Below are 18,274 nucleotides of genomic sequence, written 5' to 3'. Positions count from 1 at the left end.
TAATGACATAATCAAGTTTTTCCATTGGCTTCCATCCATCCCCCCGAGTCTTTGACTGTCCTAGAGACAAGGTTAAATTGTGCTGGAGTTCTTGTTTTTAAGGTAATTTGATTGGAGTATTCAGAAATTGTTTAGAGCTGCACTGATAAGCAAAGAGCAGATTTTGTAACAAGCATGTTTTGGGTTGAAACAATAAAGAGGGGATTTGACACCTGCATACACTGTCATTTGAAAAATGATTAACTCTGTGTTTTGTTTCAGTCCCTTATAGGGAGCCTGGAAAAACCTTCAACAGGGCTAACACTGATGAGAGATCTTTTATGCCAAGGTATGAATTTTTTAATGTTCCCAATGTATCTCAAATTTAATTGCTAACTGAAACTGGCAGTTGGGGAAATTTGAGAATCTCTAAATGTACAATGCATTGTTTAAAGTAAAAAGTTGCTTGAATCTTGTTTCCTGTAGTGGGGAAAAGAAACCCTGAAGTTTTGTGTTCTGTCCTCCTCTATTGTCTAAAATACAAATTTATGGTTACAGTCCACAGGTTTTAAGGCTGAGTCAAGAATGTGTCTGCTTTGATTTTTATTTTTTAAGTCTTTTGTTGTCATCTTAATGGAGACTGTGTCATCAGTTATGGCCAACACTTCATTAAGTTATGTGAAACCATCAGACCACGTGCTCTTACCTTTGTCTTCCTCACACTGAGCAGCATATCTGTAGCTCCATCAGTGCTGGGAGAAAGGAGAAACTGGTGAACACAAACAGTCCTCTTCAGGTGCATGAATTTGTACTCGGTGTTTGTGTCTCACAGGGTGCACGCCACGTTTGAGGTTAGCGTGGTGTTCTTGCACCCCCTTCTCTTCCAGTGATGTCTTCATTTATCTTCTTCGTTTCTGCTTCTCTCTCCCCACCACCCAAATTACAAACTTCTTGATGAGCTGGTGAAACTTTTTTAACAGGAGTGGCTAATTTTTGTGTCAGGTTTATCTCCTGAAGGGCCTCAGCCCTCTCCCCACAGCCGCTGCCTGGCTTCTTCCGCTGGCTGGGAAATACCCTGACAGTTCTGCTGCTTTGTGCCCTGATTCAGCCACTCGGTTGCAGCAGGGCGAGGGATGGGTGTGCAGTTAAGAGCCTGCGTCAGTGGTAGGCTGAATAAAGATGCAGGGGAGTGGGTGTTTGGAGCCACGTTTCAGGTTACAGCTTCCTCTGCCTTTGCACCCATCTGCTGGTCCTTCTCGGAGATCCTTCTGCCGTCCTGCTCACACTGCCGTTCAGTTTTGTATGTTAAAACAAATATCCTGCATCTTTTCTTCATCTCCCCATCTGTCCACAGCCCTTTGCTCTTCCTTCAGGAAAGAGCTGGGCGTCTTGGGGCTGGTGCTGGGAATAGCTGGATATCCCCTTCTGTCACTTCCCAGGCAGTGCTGATGACAGTAGCAGCAAAAAAGAGATGCTCCTGTTAAGGAATAAAGACAAGAAGAGATTAATCCAGAGGTGTCAGGTGTTTTTCAATGGAGAGGCAAAGTTTTGTCACCATTGTAGGTGAAATCTGAACCCTACTGATACATTACCCTGTATTTAAAGTGGCTGTACAGGTGCTGGGTAGAGTCTGATGGGGCAGAGAAGGGAGCTTGGTGCTCAGGGCAGTGCTGGGTTAGTGTGGAATGTGCTCCATGCCCCACGGTTGTCAGCTTGGTGGCTGTGTTTGATGGGGACAAGGGAGCATGAGCAAGGAGAAGTGCTCTGGTTCTACTTTATTTTTGCCCCACACCATTCAGAACTCATGAGACCAGTTTCACAAGCTTTTTTACCCTCCTCAGTGATTAAAGTCTCTTCTTGACTCAAAGGAAACACTTAACACCTATTTCTTCATTCCATTTTGAACTGTAGGGGTTGCTTCACAGCATGTGACTGCAGTACCCAGAGCCCTGGATGGGAGTGAATGCTGCCCTGTCTAACTGTGTTTAGGTGGGCATGACAGCTGCCAAATGAAAAGTTGGCTGGGGTGCAGCACAGTAATTTCTTGAGCGCTCTATTCAGGTCGTATAAACAGATAACATTAATGTACTGGTGAAAGAGCTACAAGATAATTAAGACGTGTGGGGTTTACAGTAATAAGGCTCATGCATTTCAGGATCTTGGTTTCCTGTTGCACCTGAAAAAAAAATAAATCAGCAAATCCTGTAGAGAAGAAATGAGAAGCTAGTCTTGTGCTGCTCCCAGCTGAAACTTTCCCACAAGTATTTTTACTATAAATAAGAAGTGAAAGAGTTCACAGCTAAATTTAACCCTTAGCTTGATTGCTTTCTGGGTTTTCTTAGGCAGAACAGACTGCAACTGTAGGAAGAAAAAAATAAACTGGATCAATAAGTGGCATTTATACATTATAAAAAATGCATTGCCTTTTAATTTCTTTGGATCATCAAAGGGAAAACACTGTGAATTGGAATTCCCTTCTTCTCATTCAAAATCATGATTTTTGAAAGAAAGGAAGGGGATGTTACTTCTTAGGGAAATTTTCAAGCAGAAGAGCTGACAGCTGCCAGAATTTTAACAAAAAAGTGTACTCAACATACTAGAGTGTGTAGACGTTGCTTGTTCAACTTTTAGATATTCAAAGCTACTATTCTGGAGAAGCCCTTTCAGCTTGACTTAATTTCACAATTTATACAACATGAAGCAACTGCAACTCATACAGGCTTCAAGAGTTGAAGAAAAACCACCCCAATGTGCTTGAAACTACAGGCTGCTGCTGCTAGCTTCAGCTTATCCCCCCTCTGAGGCTTGGGCAAGGCAAGGTCAGCTTGGCCACGGCCGCAGAGCCTCAGCGTGGGCAGGGGAGCCCTGTAGTTCTCTTTTCTCACTTACTGAATTGCATTTTTTTGTGCTAAACCAGCCGTGGAACTTGTATGCCTCTCTCCAGCTGCATGTGGGATTTGAAAAGTTTTGTTTAAACCTGTACTTGTGTCACACTTAGCCCATAGAAGATACTGTGGCTGAGGGGTGAGGGTTAAAAGTGGGATGTTTGGGCAGGCTCTTCAGTAACACGTTCCGCTGGAAGCAAGCACGTGGGTTTCCACTTGACTCTATTTTACACCTTTCCCTTGGGAATACAAATGATAGAATAAAAACCTGTCCCGATTTAAAGATTATATAAACTTGAGACACAGATTGTCAGGGAATTGTCCACAGTTGCAAAGCTAAAAATATGATCCCTGTTCTTCACAGACTGTTGTTAGCCATAGTTGACAAGGTGATACATTTCTCTAGCAAACTACTTGGAATATGTTTTTATTTTAAAGCAATCCTCAGACTGTAGCCAGTGAACCCATAAATCCTTTGGCAACATTAGTTTGAAATCCTTATGAGAAATGCAGCTTGCCCAGGCTCATAGCACTCGTGTTTCTGAAGCCTTACTTGGGAAGAAAGCGCTATCTTGGGGGGGAAGAGGGGGAAGATAATTAGCTGCTGAGGTCATTGTTTGCTTCAGCTCGTTGATAGGGACAGCCCAGCCTGGCTTATAGTGTAAACATAGTGTAAAATGTTTATCACCAGCTTTGTCATTTGCCGTATTTGTCAGGGAGTCTCTGGGAGAATGAGAAGTTTTCTGGTGCTGCGTAGCGAGAGTTGAGGGAGTTGCAAGATTTCCATAAAAAGGCAGAGTCCTTGCTTGGACGAGCAGAGAGATTCTGCCTTGGCAGCTGTAAGTTAGGCCTGACCTTTTCCAGAGAAAAGTACTGACCTAAGTCCTTCCCTGCTGGGGGTGGGTGGGGGAAGTAAACCTCCCTGATTGCATCTTTCTGATGTAATTTTCTTATCCGATACTCTGTGTTTTCTGCTGTAAAATGCAGGGAATGCAGAGGGCAGGCAGTGAGAGCTTGTGCTCCCTGGTGTGGCTGCCCTCTCTCTGTACCGTGGGCTCTTCATCCTCTTCCTTACCGAGCACCAGCAGGCCAATGAGTCCAGCTTTGGGCATCTCCTACAAACTGGGGCTGTCAGAGAGGCTGCCTCAACTTGAGTACCCAGGTAGAAAAATAAAATCCACAGCTTTACTAAAGAGATTTTTGTCCTCAGGAGTGTCTGGGGAAGGGGAGTGTATTGCTACTTTCAGAAGAGACTGTCATAAATTCGTGTGTGCAGCTCTGATTTTAACTGTTGCCTTTTCTCCTGCTCTCCAGGTCGTCGCTATTTGAACAGACCACACCATGCGTGAGTACAAGCTAGTGGTCCTTGGTTCAGGAGGTGTGGGGAAGTCTGCTTTGGTGAGTCTTGGGAAGCAGTTCTGAAACCAATATGCAAACTTCAAAATTGGCCTCTCTCCCTGCAGACAGCACTCACTCGATGCAGCAGGATGCTTGTAGTGCTTGGAGCACACCTGGTGTCTGCCACATAGCCACTGTTCCACTGCTGAGATAGCTGAGCTGGTGTCAGGCTTCTGGAGAGGCAGCAGGAGATTAATCACTGCTACAATAGTTAGCATTTCATTTCTGCTTCCCTCATGGGGGTAAACTGTAAATGAGTGAGTGTGTGGATCTCAGTGTTGAAGCCTAGCTGGGCCAGTGAGTGAGGCCTGGCAGTGGCTCAGGGACGGCTGCAGCCCTGCACAGCTCCCCGGCTGCGTCTCCATCCTGGGGAGAGCCCGAATGAGCAGCCTGGGCTGAAAGCAGGGCAGGAGAAGTCACCTCCAGCCTGTGCAGTGCAGAGGGATAAGCAGACTGATGACATTTTGCACTCCTTAAGTACTTGCTGTGTCTCTAAGAAGAGGTTTACATAGCAGAGTTGATAGTAAAGCTTTGTAAGAGAGATTTCTGGCCTATTTATCACAGACCCGTCAAGCAGCTTGCTCCAACAAGAAAGGCAAAGAACTGCTCAAGTGTAAAGTTATCTAAAACAAGGAACTCCACCTGTTCCTTTTCACAGAAGATAATAGCTCACAAGCTGTTCATGTCTTGGGCTGCTAATAATCTTGGTAAATCACCTGCAGAATCTAGATGAACAGGGGGAAAGATAATTGAGCTGTGTATCAGATCTGATGCTCTCTTTCAGACATCCCACCCTGATCTTTACAAGATGTAGGGGTTGGATTTTTTGGATGCAGTCTGTTCTTCCACAGCAGTTTACTCAACCTGTATTACTTTTTCACCAGTATCCCCTTGATTGAGTATCTTGCTTTTGTTATGCAACATTGAAAGATTCACTAAAAATGAGGTACTTATTAATATGCTGTGCATAAAAATTATTCAGCATCTGACATACTTGAATTTCCTTATTTGTGATGTGAAGTCTGAGTCAGCATCCATCACTGGCCATTTTAAAAGCTGAAATGCAAATTCTTAGTCTGGTGAACAAAAGTTAAATTCTGCTTGACAGTCTAGGTGCTAAGTAAGCACATATTGTGATTCATGTGCAACATTGATCCATTATGTTTATAGCAGAACACAGTTAAGTGCCAATTAGCAGCTAAGAGCGAACAATTTTTAGCTTTCAAGATGACATTCTGCTTATTTACAAGTGTTGTCAAAGGGAGGTTACAAGGTGGGATTTAAAATATTATGGAGGTCACTTTAAAATTTCTTCTTTTGGGCTGTATAAACTGAACTGTCTGACAAAGAGCCTGGTGTTTGTTTTCAGTTCTGTGTTTTTACAGTCTGAGTGTAGATTACAATATGGTGTTGTTTCACTGCAAATCCTCCTCGTTGTTTTAACTCTTCTGTGCCAATATGATGCTGAGTGCACCTTCTGGTGGTGATGATGGGATAGCAGAAAAACCTTCACAGTTAGGATGTCACAGTTATTTTGCAACTTCTTTGTTTCCCATACAGTAGTTTTCTCCCTATTTCTAATGAGGGTAAAAACCTTCTGGAGTGTCAGTGGGTGGACAGTGTCACCAACAACAGCCAGTTGTGCATAGTCCTTTGTAAAACTGGAAACCAGAGTTGGGATGCACAACCCCCAGCCTAAGGGTCTTGGATCCACACATAATGTGAAACCAGCCCCACATTGTGTCTTCTCCCTTGGCCTCTCCTTTACTCCTATAATCAACAAAAGTACATCAGAGATTAAGGATGTTACATGTAAAATAGGTTATGAATGAAGTTGAATATAGTAATAATTGTAATTGGTGTCTGTGAACACACAGGCACCAGATGAGATGGCAAAAGTTAGAACTGTGGTTTATTACAAATAAAACAATTTGAGAAGAGAATGCATGGGTTCAGTTAAATTTTTTTTTCAGAGCAGTACTGTGTTTTTTGATCTAAAATAAGACTCTGGGTGTGTTCCAGTAGGAAGATGACATGTGAGTGGTTTGTCAGAGTCTTGTGCTGAAGGCAGGTTCACAAACCAGTTCCCAGAACAGAGTGATCCAGATGTGACTGACTGCAGTGCTCAAATGTTCACCTCCTAGCAAACAGCAGCCTTCTGTGGGCACTCCTTGGTTAGCAGCTGTGCAAAGAATTCAAAAATGTAATCTGTAACCCACAGTTCTTATTGTTGGCTCCCACTGCTGGTGCAACTCCATCATAGTGTTCATAGTGGTGTCTTCGTGTAGTGATTTTGCTGAGATCAGCTATCTGAGAGGCAGACTGGGACAGCTGCTTGTGTGACAAGAAATATTGGAGAAGCAAAGGCTTTGACTGTTAGAGTGTAAACTAGGTTTATTTAGTGATAGAGGATGATTTCAAGATGAGGTAGTACTAGAAATCCTTTGTCTTAGATGAAAAGAGAGAGCAAGGTGTGAGGAGCTGTCAGTTCCCAGCCCAGAGCAGGGGTTCTGTGTCTGGCCTGTGCCATGCCCTGGGAGCTGGCAGGTACTTGGGTGGCAGCTCTGAACCCTCTTGCAGGGAAACCTCAGCTGTCTGTCCCAGCAAAATCCGGCCTCTCCAAGCAGGTGGTGACTGCAGAATTTGTATTAAAGAACTTGTAGAAAGTTCAGTTGGCAAAAGGTGATGTGTTTGTTGGTTTTAGGGAGATAAAATTAAGCATTAGGATCTTGGTGCTCAGATTTACAAAGGAACAGCACCTGGTTTTACAAATCCAGCCAAAGCCCCAGACTTACTGTGGGTTGTCATGGGGAGGAGCATGGGGATGGGGGTGAAGAGGAAGAGCAAGCTTTGCCTTGGGGGACACAAAGCTGGAGAGTGGCAGGAGCCAAAGCACACCCTGGCCAGAACTTGGATGGCCAGAGATGGGCCACATCCCCATGATGGCCTGATGGGAAACGTTTAGAGTAGATTTGCTTTAAATAAGGATGCAGGGGAAGAGAGACTTCCTCTTTGAACTGAGTGATGTCTCCTCCTTTAATGATTTAATACAAATTGAGTATCTGGACACACTCCAGACTTCACTTGCTGCTCTGAAATATGCCTGTGCTCCAGGCATGTGATCCAGAGGAGCTCCTCTGTAACACGAGTGGGATTTGAATTGAAATGTGGATTTTCCAGAAGGTATTTTTCCCCAGTGTACAGCTTGCAGTTTCTTCTGATTAAATTTCAAGTCTTCTGTATTTGGTGATTTTTCTTATTATAGTTACAGGCACTGAAGTAAAGGCTTTTGAGGATATCATCTTTTATGAAAAAAGGAAGCAGGCAGCTAGTTTATGTTGCAAAAAGGTTTTAAAAACACGCTTGAATAAAGTGTTTCTTAAAACAACAGAAAGTACCCAAATTTTATTTTGCTAATTAGTCTTTTTCTCTGCTCTCCACTACTGAACTTTAACAGTAGTGTTGAGCAGTTTTTGTGGTGTTACTTTTTCTTAAAGGTTCTTGTTAATTGTACAAGTCATGTTCAGTTCCCTTAATATTTTTCTTCATTCCTTTCTCCCCAGACTGTACAGTTCGTTCAGGGAATTTTTGTTGAAAAATATGACCCAACAATAGAAGATTCATACAGAAAGGTAAAATAACATCATTTCTGTTTCTTTCAAGTCTCAAAGAACTTGCTTCTTTTTAGTAATGCAACAAAGGCTTATCACAATGAGGAAGGCTCTTTTCAGAGCAAATGTTAGGGCTGTGTAAAACCACGGGAGGAGCACTGGTCTTGGAAGTGGTGTCATGCAGGTAGTTGCCTTTGGCTTCACAGAGCATTTCACTAGCTCAGGGCCTTTGAATGCAATCAAATTGTATCAGCTACTATAAAGCTGAATTATTGGGGAATCACAGATTTTGCTGCTAATTGGACCCCTCCCTAAATTAATTCTATTTAACAGGAGGATTACTGTATTACTCCTAACCAAGAGCTTTCATTATAAATCTCCAATGACTCAAGGCAGTTTGATGCTGCAGCTCTCTGCTGCTTGCCTGATTCTTCATTAGAAGTAACTACACCTGCCCAGAGATCAATCTGGTGTGTTTTCCTGAACCATCACCAGTTTCCACTTGCACTGGGATGTGAGCTGTGGTGGTTGGCCAGCCTGTTCCTCCTGCCAGCACTTCTGCTCGGTGCCTGGGGATAGTAACAGCTCAACCAAACTAGGGTCAGGCTGCTACTCAGATGGGTTTGCTGTGATTTGACATCAATTGTTCCTTCAAAACAAGAAGATAGCAATATTTGCTATGTGTGCTGAGTCCAGGAGTTGTTATAGATGGTATATTCACCACTCATCACTGCAAGTTATATTGCTGTAGCATAGCAATTGCCTTTTGTTGTTTTCCATTAGGAATGGCTGTTTTGCCATTTAGTTCAAATGTGTTCTGCTTGGTTTGAAGACACATAAAATTCTTTACAGCCGTTTTGGATGCAGGCTTGTGATTTCTGAGCAAAAGTCCTTGTCAGGATCCCTGACACCGTTGTGTTGTGTAATTCTATCAACAGAGCTGCTTTCTTCACTCCACTGATGTCAAGTAACCCATTGTTTTACAGATTAGCATAAATGTTACCGTAACTGAAGGCACCAAAACATAAGATGTTTGTGCCTGTAATAACTGAATGTACCCTGTGGTAGGAGATCTGCTCTTAAATGTATTTGACTTTCATGGAACTACCCTCATTGGATCTGAGACATTTCTCAACGAGTGGAAGACTTGCTAAGCTCAACTGGGAGGATCATTAAATGTTTTGCTTTATCTTCCTTACTCCCTGCTCCCACACCAGCAAATTAAAATTAAACTTCAAGGTCTTGTTTTTTTTGTCTTTTTAAGAGTGGATTTGATCTCACTCAAATTGAGATACTTATCTCACTCAAATTGAGATGCTTACAGTGAGCTGCTAATTTAAGCTGTTATGATCTACAGAGTCCTGGAGCATTACTGAGCTGACCCAAATGCCTGGCTTGGGGCTGTAATTAATCCTCTAATAGCAGTGCCTCCCCTGGTGCTGGGAAAGTGCAGGTGCCTGGCTTGCTTGTAGAGGATTTTGTGGCAGAAGTGAAAATGAAGCGGAGGTTTCTCTTGCCTGTCCCATTTCAGACATTTTAATTTTAACTCTGTTTGTCCCTTCCCTTTTTCTCCAGCAAGTGGAAGTAGACTGTCAACAGTGTATGCTTGAAATCCTCGATACAGCAGGGACAGTAAGTATCATTTCTTTTTCTAATGGGTATGGAGTTTCTTTGTTGAGAATGAGACGTTAGGAGTAGAGTTTATACCAGTACAATAATCCTGCCCAAACAAAACCCTTTCTCTGCCATCCACCATTGTCTTGCTGTCAATGTACTGCTAACAGGATGCTTTACAGTTAATTTTGCAAGTGGCCAGAATACACAGGCTCAGGTGGAAGCCACTCCCAGGCAGTGCACAGGGATCAGCTCCAGCATGTCACACGAACCTGCGTGGAGAGGGTTTAACTGTAAAGGCTTTGTACCTGCCAGGGGCTGCTCCTCTGCCTGGTGGCAGCTCCCTGGCACTGCCCTGTGCTGCTCTGGCAGACCCGTGTCCTCCCTCCAGCCAGGCTGTGCAGTGACTCCCTGTGCCAGTGTCACTCACTGCCACGAGAAGTCCTGGCACAGAGTAACCAGACCTTGTGATGGGTGAGTGCACATCACAGGGGGACACGCTGCCTGGGAGCTGGTGTTATTCAGGAAGCTCTGAAGGTGATGGACAGTGATGCAGAGGCGTGGGGGCAGAGATCATTGTTACGTGGCTCTGGGAAAGCTCCTGTCACAGCCGTGGACAAAGGCAGCTCTGATCTGGGACAGATTTTCCAGCCTGCTCTTGCATTTCATTGCATGGAACCTTTAAGCCATTTTCGTGCTGGAGATGACCACTGTGTGGTTGCCTGTGTTCAGATGGTGCCTTCCCACGAGTGACACTGAGCCCTGTTTCAATATCATGTCAGAGGAGAAACCGAATTTCCAGTCCAGATCTGTTGTCTGATGGGAGACTTGTGCTTAACACCATATCAGAAAATAAACAGCACTACAAAATATTTCAGTCAGATTTTAACACCTTGTATGATGTTTGGGGCAGACAACAGTCTGTCTGCAGATAGGCTTTTGTTGCTGCTTTTGGTGCTTTTCTCATTTTTTCAAGAAGCCTTTTTCTCTGTTAGGGGAAAAGGAAACAAAGGGGAAGAGATGTATTAATGCTTTTATTAAATTTGGATGTCCAGTGGGTTTTCTGCAAGGGGTAAGGACGTGAGTGCCCGCTGTACAGTACTGTGTTCTTGTCTCCTTTACAGTGAAAGTATTCCTTTGTAACAGTTCGTCAGCTAATGACTTATTAAAATATTTGATTACAGGAGCAGTTCACAGCAATGAGGGATCTCTATATGAAGAATGGTCAAGGGTTTGCACTAGTATATTCTATAACAGCACAGTCCACATTTAATGACTTACAGGACCTGCGGGAACAGATTTTACGGGTTAAGGACACTGAAGATGTAAGTAGAATACTTTTTTTCTTCTGAAAATGGTTAAAAGTTGGTTGTAAGTAAACTTAGAGGTATTTGTGAGCAAAATTTATTTCTTACAATATTATTTTCTGTACAGTGAAGTTTTGAAGTAAGTTTCCTTAGCGACGTTTGTTATTTTTCACGTTGTTGTTTGAGGTCAGTGCCTGCTAAGGGGCACAATCAAATCAAATTTTGACATGTGCTGGAAGTTTAACCGTCTTCAGAAATGGTGGGAGTTGACTGAAAACTATTTGGGTTTTTTTTCATTTTAACTCTTTTCCCATATTTGCATTTTCTTCAATCTTCTTTTCTGTTTCAAAGGTGTCTTCCTCCTTTTTAATTTCTCTCTTTGCCCCATTTCTTGCTCCTGAGAGAGCTTTAACTCAGTATCTAAACCTAACTGATGAGAGCAAGTCTCCTGCTGCTCACTCACCACCACCTACTCGGATACTTTCTGAGACTGATGGATTTATAACTTTGAGTGCAGACTGCACTTGGCTCTCCACACTGCACTGAGCAAATACAGGCACGAGCCCAGTGAGGAACGGGTGAGCTGGAGCTGAGCAAGAGAGCTCGGCCTTCCTGGTGCCCTTTGTGGGAGGGCTGGGCAGCCAGGGGCTCCTTTCCCTGCAGCCCAATGCAAACACAGCGTAATCAGCGTTTATGCAGCCAAGGTTGTTTTCCTACAGTATTAAATTCCTCTGTTTTTGTGAAGCACATCACAAGGAATATGGTTTCCCCAAGGCACTTTCTTCCTCGTGAAGGAGCGAGAAGGTGACTCACCCAGACGCTTTCTAAAGCCAGCAGCTTAAGGAGAGGGGCAGAGGCCCTTTCATCCTTGTCTTGAACAACAGCCTGCCTGTGTTTGCATCATGGCTGGGGATGAGTCTTTGGAACACATATCAAATGCTTGCTTTGATATTGCATAATATTGTTTACTGGAAGTGATGTCCTTTCAGGAACTGAGCTGCTAGGTGGTCAGTAGTTGGAAATTTCAATTATTCTAAGCTAGTAAATATAGAGGACGATGTTTGTGCCTTTTGCAGCAGAGATCCTCTTTTCTCTGTGAATGCAAAACACGTCAGTAGTAGGGTGCTGCTCTGGGATGGGAAAGGCAGGTGGTCTTGTGCACGGGGCTGGGGGAATCCTTGGCTGCACATGACTATTCCTTTTTATTCCATCTCCACAGCAGTGCTTTTCAAGAGGCTTCTACTTACTGTTATATGGCTTGACAACAGCTTGACAAGACAGGTCAAACAGGCTGAAACACATAATATGTGTCTTAAAACAGATGCTGTCTGCTCTGTTGTCTGACACAGGATGAGCTGGCAGGCAGTGGGTTGGAAAATAAACCTTTACTAACTTAAGACTGTGCTGAAATACAACCATTTGGTTTTAGGCTGTCCTCTGTGTAATTCGTAGCGACCCAGGTTGTCTACAGTATGAACTTTCTCCAGCCCTTTCCTAGCAGGCTTCTAAAGTTCAGTCTAGTCTGTCAGCTCTGCTGAACTCCTGGGTTTTATTGTTTTTCATCCTGTCTGTGTTGACTTTTCTCTGCACGCTCCTCACGTGCCTTTGGAAGCCATGGCATCAGTCCATGCAGTCCGTTAACTTGCTCATGCATCTCTTGTCCTCCCTTGTCTCCTCTCCAGGTTCCGATGATTCTGGTTGGCAATAAATGTGACCTGGAGGAAGAGCGCGTGGTGGGCAAAGAGCAGGGTCAGAACCTAGCACGACAGTGGTGTAACTGTGCCTTCCTAGAATCATCTGCAAAGTCTAAAATCAACGTTAATGAGGTAACTACCACCCTACTTCAGCATGAGTGCCACGTTAAACCAGCGTGCAGTCCTTCACATATTTCTTAAGTGGGAAGGTTCAGGGTGATTCCGAAATCTCAGCCCCAGGAAGGCTTCTGATGCAGTGTATTTACCTGCTGCTTTCTGTTTGTTCTAAGGAGATCTGCTCCTTTTTCTCTGTAATGCACGGGTGACTTCTCCAGGTAAGTGCTTTCTATAGCCTGTGTCAAAGGACATGAATAGCAGAGGCTCCTGAGTAAGCCCAGTTAACTGGATGGCTCTTGGCTCAGATGAAGTTCCCCTGGACAGCACACTTTCTGGAGAGAACTGCTGCTGCTGTTTGGCACGTGGGCTATGCCCCATTGTATCACTCTTGTAGCACTGGCTGTTGGGTTTGAATTGCTACTTCTGGCTGCTCAGGCAGACCCCATCCCAGCCCTCCTCTGCAGGCCACTGGCTTGCTGTGTGCAGAGGGGTCTCTGCAGGAGAGCTCCCCGTGCTGTGGTGAGAGGCACCATCGGTGGGGCTGCTGCTGGAGGTACCAGAGCTCTGCTGAGGGGGCTCTGCTGGGGTTATCTGACTGTGACACAGACCAGGCTTCCAGCCCCAGAAGCTGAGGTGACCCTACTGAGCGTAGCTGGTTTGGGGCCAGGAGATAAGTGGGGCTGTTGAGGAGGCTGGGTGATAAGCAGGAGCAGCAGGATCTTGGACAGGACCCAGCGTTACTTTGGCAGCTCCTGGGACATGTGCAGCACTGAACCTCTCCAGCTGAGGGGGAAGGGGGCTCAGGGCTCTGTGTGTGCAGCTTCTGTGGTCAGGATTTGTCTCGCTGCAGTGTGCACTAATCTGAGCTGGTACAGAGAGCTTGCTGAGCTCAACTCCTGCCAGGGGGGAGCTTTGTGTGTGTGTCTGAGCTGTAGTAGAACTCTGTTCATGGAGAAACTAGTGGCTTGGTCACTGAGCAGATCCCCATGAAGTACAGCAAGCTCAGTTCTAGCTGTACTTCCACAGTCTGTGGCAGGGACTGACCTGTCACTAGCCAAGGTGCCTGGATGCTCTCCCAGGAGCTGGGCAGGATGCTCTGCAGGCACAGCACCAGCTGGCCCGTGCCTCACATCCAGTCACCATGTGAATCCTCTGTCTCCCTGCTTCCCTCTCCTGTCTGCTGCCTCCAGTGAGACTCAGATCACAGAGAAGAAAATTAGTATCTGGAAGATTAGTTCCTGGTTTTATTGTGATATTTTTCTTGTGTTCTGCCAGCTTCTGTTGCCTAGTTATGTAAAGCACAAAAGCTGAAGAAATCAAAGAGAAGAAACAGTGAATTGAGCAACTTACTGTACTGGTTGTTTGTTCTGCTGGCTTTTGTGAGCTGGGGAGGTGTTTGCATTGTTCTAGGTTCTGTTTTTGCTTTCTAGCTACTGTTGGGCTTTCTAACTTTGCTAAAATCCAGGCTAAAGGGTGATAAAATTTCTATGTGCATTTGCTGCAAGTGAAACAACCCTTTCCTCCAGACAATAAGCTTTTAATACAGTCAGTCTCAGCAGCAGCTCTTCAGATGTCTTCCTGGTGACCTGTGTGATGCTGTTTTCTTAGGGACAGTGGCACTACTGAAACCTTGTTGTAAACTTCACTTCTGTGCTCACAGTCAGTACTAGAACTTCAGTGATCTAACTTAAGATTTTTTCTTTTCAGAGGCATTTTTTTCCCTACCTGCTACTTTTGCCTCATGCTGGCAGTAGAAAACAGCAGCAATAAACTCCAAAAGGAGTAGTGTGAGCAACTCAAATGCTGTTATAAGAGATCTTACATGAGAGCTTGACAAAGTCACCATCATGTTCATTTCCTTGGAGACTATTTAACTGTGCACTAGTAGTTTTTCATGTAGGCAGTAGCTGGACAATCTTAAATTCCAGTTACCACATTTTGTTATAAACTGTTTCTGAGTTTCCTTGGAATCAACAAGAATTTGTGAGCTGTCAGCCACTCCAGGAAGGAAAAAAAGTAAACAGGGACAAGGGAGGAGCCTTCTGAAGGTTTAAATATTTCTCCTCAATACTGTGACCAAGCTCCAAGCATTTTTGCAAAGCTCATTTTGCTATAAATGGGTTGAGTATTGCTGTGAAAACAACTCGCAGGAAAGGCATTCACAAGAAACGTGTCTCTGTCTGAAAGAGGCCCCTGTGCTCATCCCCTTCTGCAGGCATCTGAGTTCAGGGCAGATGTTTTGCTTCTCTTTGCTGATTTTTATTAATAAACTCAAAAGTTGAGAGCAGGTAAAACAGTGAAGTGATGAGCAGCTCGACTCTGGCAAAGAGGAGATTCAGCAGTGCCTGGGAGGCAGGGGGTGATCTCAGTGCTCTGAAGGTGGGACCCAGGGGGGGATGCCCCTCCCAGCAGTGAGCATTCCCTGCTCTGCAGAGACACTCACCAGCCCAGGGAGCACCAGGGAGGGGATGGTGATATTAAGGATAATGTGCCTGTCTTTTAAAATAACTTTCTCATTGTCCTGTCTCTTCTTCCATAAGCAGCTGCTTGAGAAACACGCTGTAGGAAGAGCAGTCTGTCTAGTTGGATTTATAAGTCTGCAGCCACAGGAACGAGTACCAGCTTGCCAGCCTGCCTGATTTTTGACCCTTGCATAGTGTTTTATCACTGTGATTTTTCAGGTTTTGTTTTTAATTTTCAGATCTTTTATGACCTGGTCAGACAGATAAATAGAAAAACACCAGTGGAAAAGAAGAAGCCTAAAAAGAAATCATGTCTGCTGCTCTAGACTCCCATCGTGCAGCAGCTCTGAGCCAGGTAAGTGGGGTCTGAACTCCACCCCCAGCTCAGGACCATGAGCTGCTCCCACAGAGAGACCTCCCTGCTCTTCCTTCCAATCATCTTCCTTCTTTCTGCTCCCAAAACCAATAGTCTGCATTTGTTGCCTTTTTTCTTTCCTAAAGTCCATTGTACTGACTGACGTGGCAGAGAAACCTCTGCTTCCCTCCCTTTCTCCTCTGGCTGGGGTTGATGAGTGTGACAGAGCAGGAACTTCATTTTCACCCTTGCAGATTCTGCCTCTGTCTCAGGACACCATGGCTCAGTGGCTCAGTTTTGCTTCCTTTTTATCCTCTGCTGAAATTTGGTGGCATCTGTGTAACTTGTGATGTTGCAGCTGCTGTCTCAGTACTAGGTGCAGTGGGGACAGTTGCAGGTTTGTTTTGGGTGGGAGATGGATTTCAATGGCACAGAAATGAAAACTTGCCCACCAAAAAAAAATAAAGAAGGGTTCCTAAGTAGGTGTGGTGCAGCTGGCAAAGCAAGTCAGCTGCCCTTGTCCTGCAGCCTTCAAGAGAAAGTCCTGGTTGTAGAGGGATTTCAGGGATGAATTCTGTAAAGAGGTGGCTCTCTGCCTTCCACCAGCTCTGACCTTCATGCTGTAGGTGGCCACTTATGTACCTAGGTGTGACTGAGTGGGATTAGTGGAGCTGTGCAGTTAACGTGGCTTCTAATGACTTGTGCTTTATTGATTGATGAGTCTCTTACCTGAGCTTTGAATGCCAGACAGCAACAGCTTGTGGTTGTGGGGAAGCCATGGCTTTAGGAAAAGAAAGTGGAGAGTGAGTCTCAAGTAGCTTTTCCTGTTCCTGAGGTGATGTGTCTGAATTTAGCTGGTGTGGTGTCAGCTGGGGTGACTTCTTGGAGCTGGGCTTCCCCAGCCCCGGGCAGGATGTGCTCTGTGCTGGGCTCGGTGTGGCTCTGCCCAGGACCTGTGCTGCAGAGCCCAGCCCTGCAGTGCCTGAGCTGCTGAAGGAGCTCCTGCATTCAGCCAGCCACTCATGAGACTGCTCCTAACGCTGGCTCCTACCCGTGCCCTCAGGCCTCTCTAGGTGGCTGAAACACTTCACAGTGTAAATCCCTTCCCAATTCACTGCCTCCTGTTACCACTGGAGCAGGGCTCAGGGAGGTCTCCAACTCCTCGGACTTTAGGAGCATCCCAGAGGTAGAACAGACAAAGTCTCTCCCCATAAATTGTCCATCTGTTGCTGAGTTCAGAGCCCACCTGAGCTGTGGGTCTGGAGCAGCTGATGAGCAGGAGGGGCCCTGTTGTTATCACGCAGGGGGACAGGGTGGCAGTTCTGTCACTGCTCTGCTGCCCTCCTGATAAAACAAAACCTTCTCTGGGAGTTTCCAAAGTCTCTTTTCTTTCTGTGCCCCTGAACTCGGAGGGTGGTAGGAGCAAACCCTGACCCTGGGGGATGTTAAGCTCTTCTGCTGAATCGCTGTGTTCAGACAAGCCTGGGCATGGGTGGGTGTCTGGGGCAGCTCTTGGGCTTCACTCCTCATGGGCAGGGTGAGAGGTGTCCCCTCCATCATCATCTCCCTTCTTCTAGATTGCAGGAATGAAGAACTGTTGCCTAAATGGAAAGTGCCAGCATTCCCAACTTCAGAACCTTACGGAAACGAGTCACATATCTGAAGAAGCTTCTCCAGTTTTTATATACTATGAGAAGAATTTAGATCTTGAAATGGTTTGCACACTGTCCCTGGAAAAAGAAATGGCTCTGTGTATATCTCTTGGAAATTTAAGACAATAGTACTCCTCCTTTGCAATAGCAGCTAACAGAAGTGACAATAAATATAATTGACTCTAGTGTATGATTATACCAAGGAGCATGGATGCATTTCAAATGTTAGGTATTGCTACTATAATTAAAATTTCATATTGACCCTTTTATCATAATTTCTCCCCATCAAGCACTAAAAATGTTCCACTGTTATATTTTATATCTATAACTATAGATATATATTATATCTGAAATTTCCCTTTGAACTCACTGCAACAAATAACTTTTTGAGTCATTGACTTCATTTTATATTTAAAAGTTACAGAATATCATTATTTTCATTCTGCCATTGTATTCTAATTAAAAATGTTTGTGCGAAATGCTTTGGAAAAATGGGTCTTTTATAGGAAAAAAAACCTGGGATAACTGATTTCTATGGCTTTAAAAGCAAAAATATATAATATACTAAACCAACTCTAATATTGCTTCTTGTGTTTTTCTGTCACAGATTAAATTACAGCTTTTATGAATGATTAAATTTTAGTACATTTTCATTTTGTTTCTGTGTTTTTGTTACGGTTTCCAGGCTTTGGTTTTTGTCCCTGTTGTGTGAATTCCTTTGTTCTGGTAGACGGGGTGGTTTGTGAGGAGCAGCAGCGTGGCTGTGCTGGGGTGATGTCCTCACCCCCCCTGGCTGGATGTATTTAACCTGCCACTCACCCCAGCACAGAACGCTGCTTCTGATTACTTTTGGTTATTCCTTTGACTGTTTAAAGATCGTGTTCTGCTGCAAGTGCTTCCTCTGTGCAATTACTTTTATATGTACAGATCTGACTGAATCCTGTATCGAGGTTTGACTCTAGCTCTGGTCTTTGGTTCCACACGATGATGTCCTTCAGGGTGGGGTCCCAGCTGGGCAGGAGCCCGTGGTCATCCCTGGTGGTCAGAGCTCCACAGGCAGCTGTGGTGGTGGAAGCTGCTTCTGTCTAAAGGCTCAGAGCAAACGGCAGCTCCACGTGTTCAGACAGAGCCTGGCTAAGGCTGAGCTGTGCAGTCCCCTGAAGGGACTTTTTGTTTCATTTGGGGTTTGGTTAGTTTTGT

At 44.8% G+C, this 18,274-nt stretch overlaps 1 protein-coding gene across 1 annotated transcript; it reads left to right on the top strand.

Annotated features, from left to right (window-relative positions):
* Positions 1-262: 262 nt before the first annotated feature.
* RAP1A (RAP1A, member of RAS oncogene family) lies at positions 263-17,727 on the top strand. The gene is made up of 8 exons (XM_008939926.1): positions 263-328; positions 4,179-4,262; positions 7,826-7,894; positions 9,449-9,505; positions 10,672-10,812; positions 12,477-12,620; positions 15,307-15,422; positions 17,000-17,727. Exons 2-7 carry the CDS (start codon positions 4,206-4,208, stop codon positions 15,391-15,393), a joined length of 555 nt encoding a protein of 184 aa, XP_008938174.1. The 5' UTR covers positions 263-328; positions 4,179-4,205; the 3' UTR covers positions 15,394-15,422; positions 17,000-17,727.
* Positions 17,728-18,274: the final 547 nt, after the last annotated feature.

Source organism: Merops nubicus, unplaced genomic scaffold (assembly GCF_000691845.1).
Source record: "Merops nubicus isolate BGI_N331 unplaced genomic scaffold, ASM69184v1 scaffold4305, whole genome shotgun sequence".
Lineage (NCBI taxonomy): Eukaryota > Metazoa > Chordata > Aves > Coraciiformes > Meropidae > Merops > Merops nubicus.
Note: the sequence above shows the minus strand (reverse complement) of the source record. Positions and strands in the feature narration are given on the sequence as shown.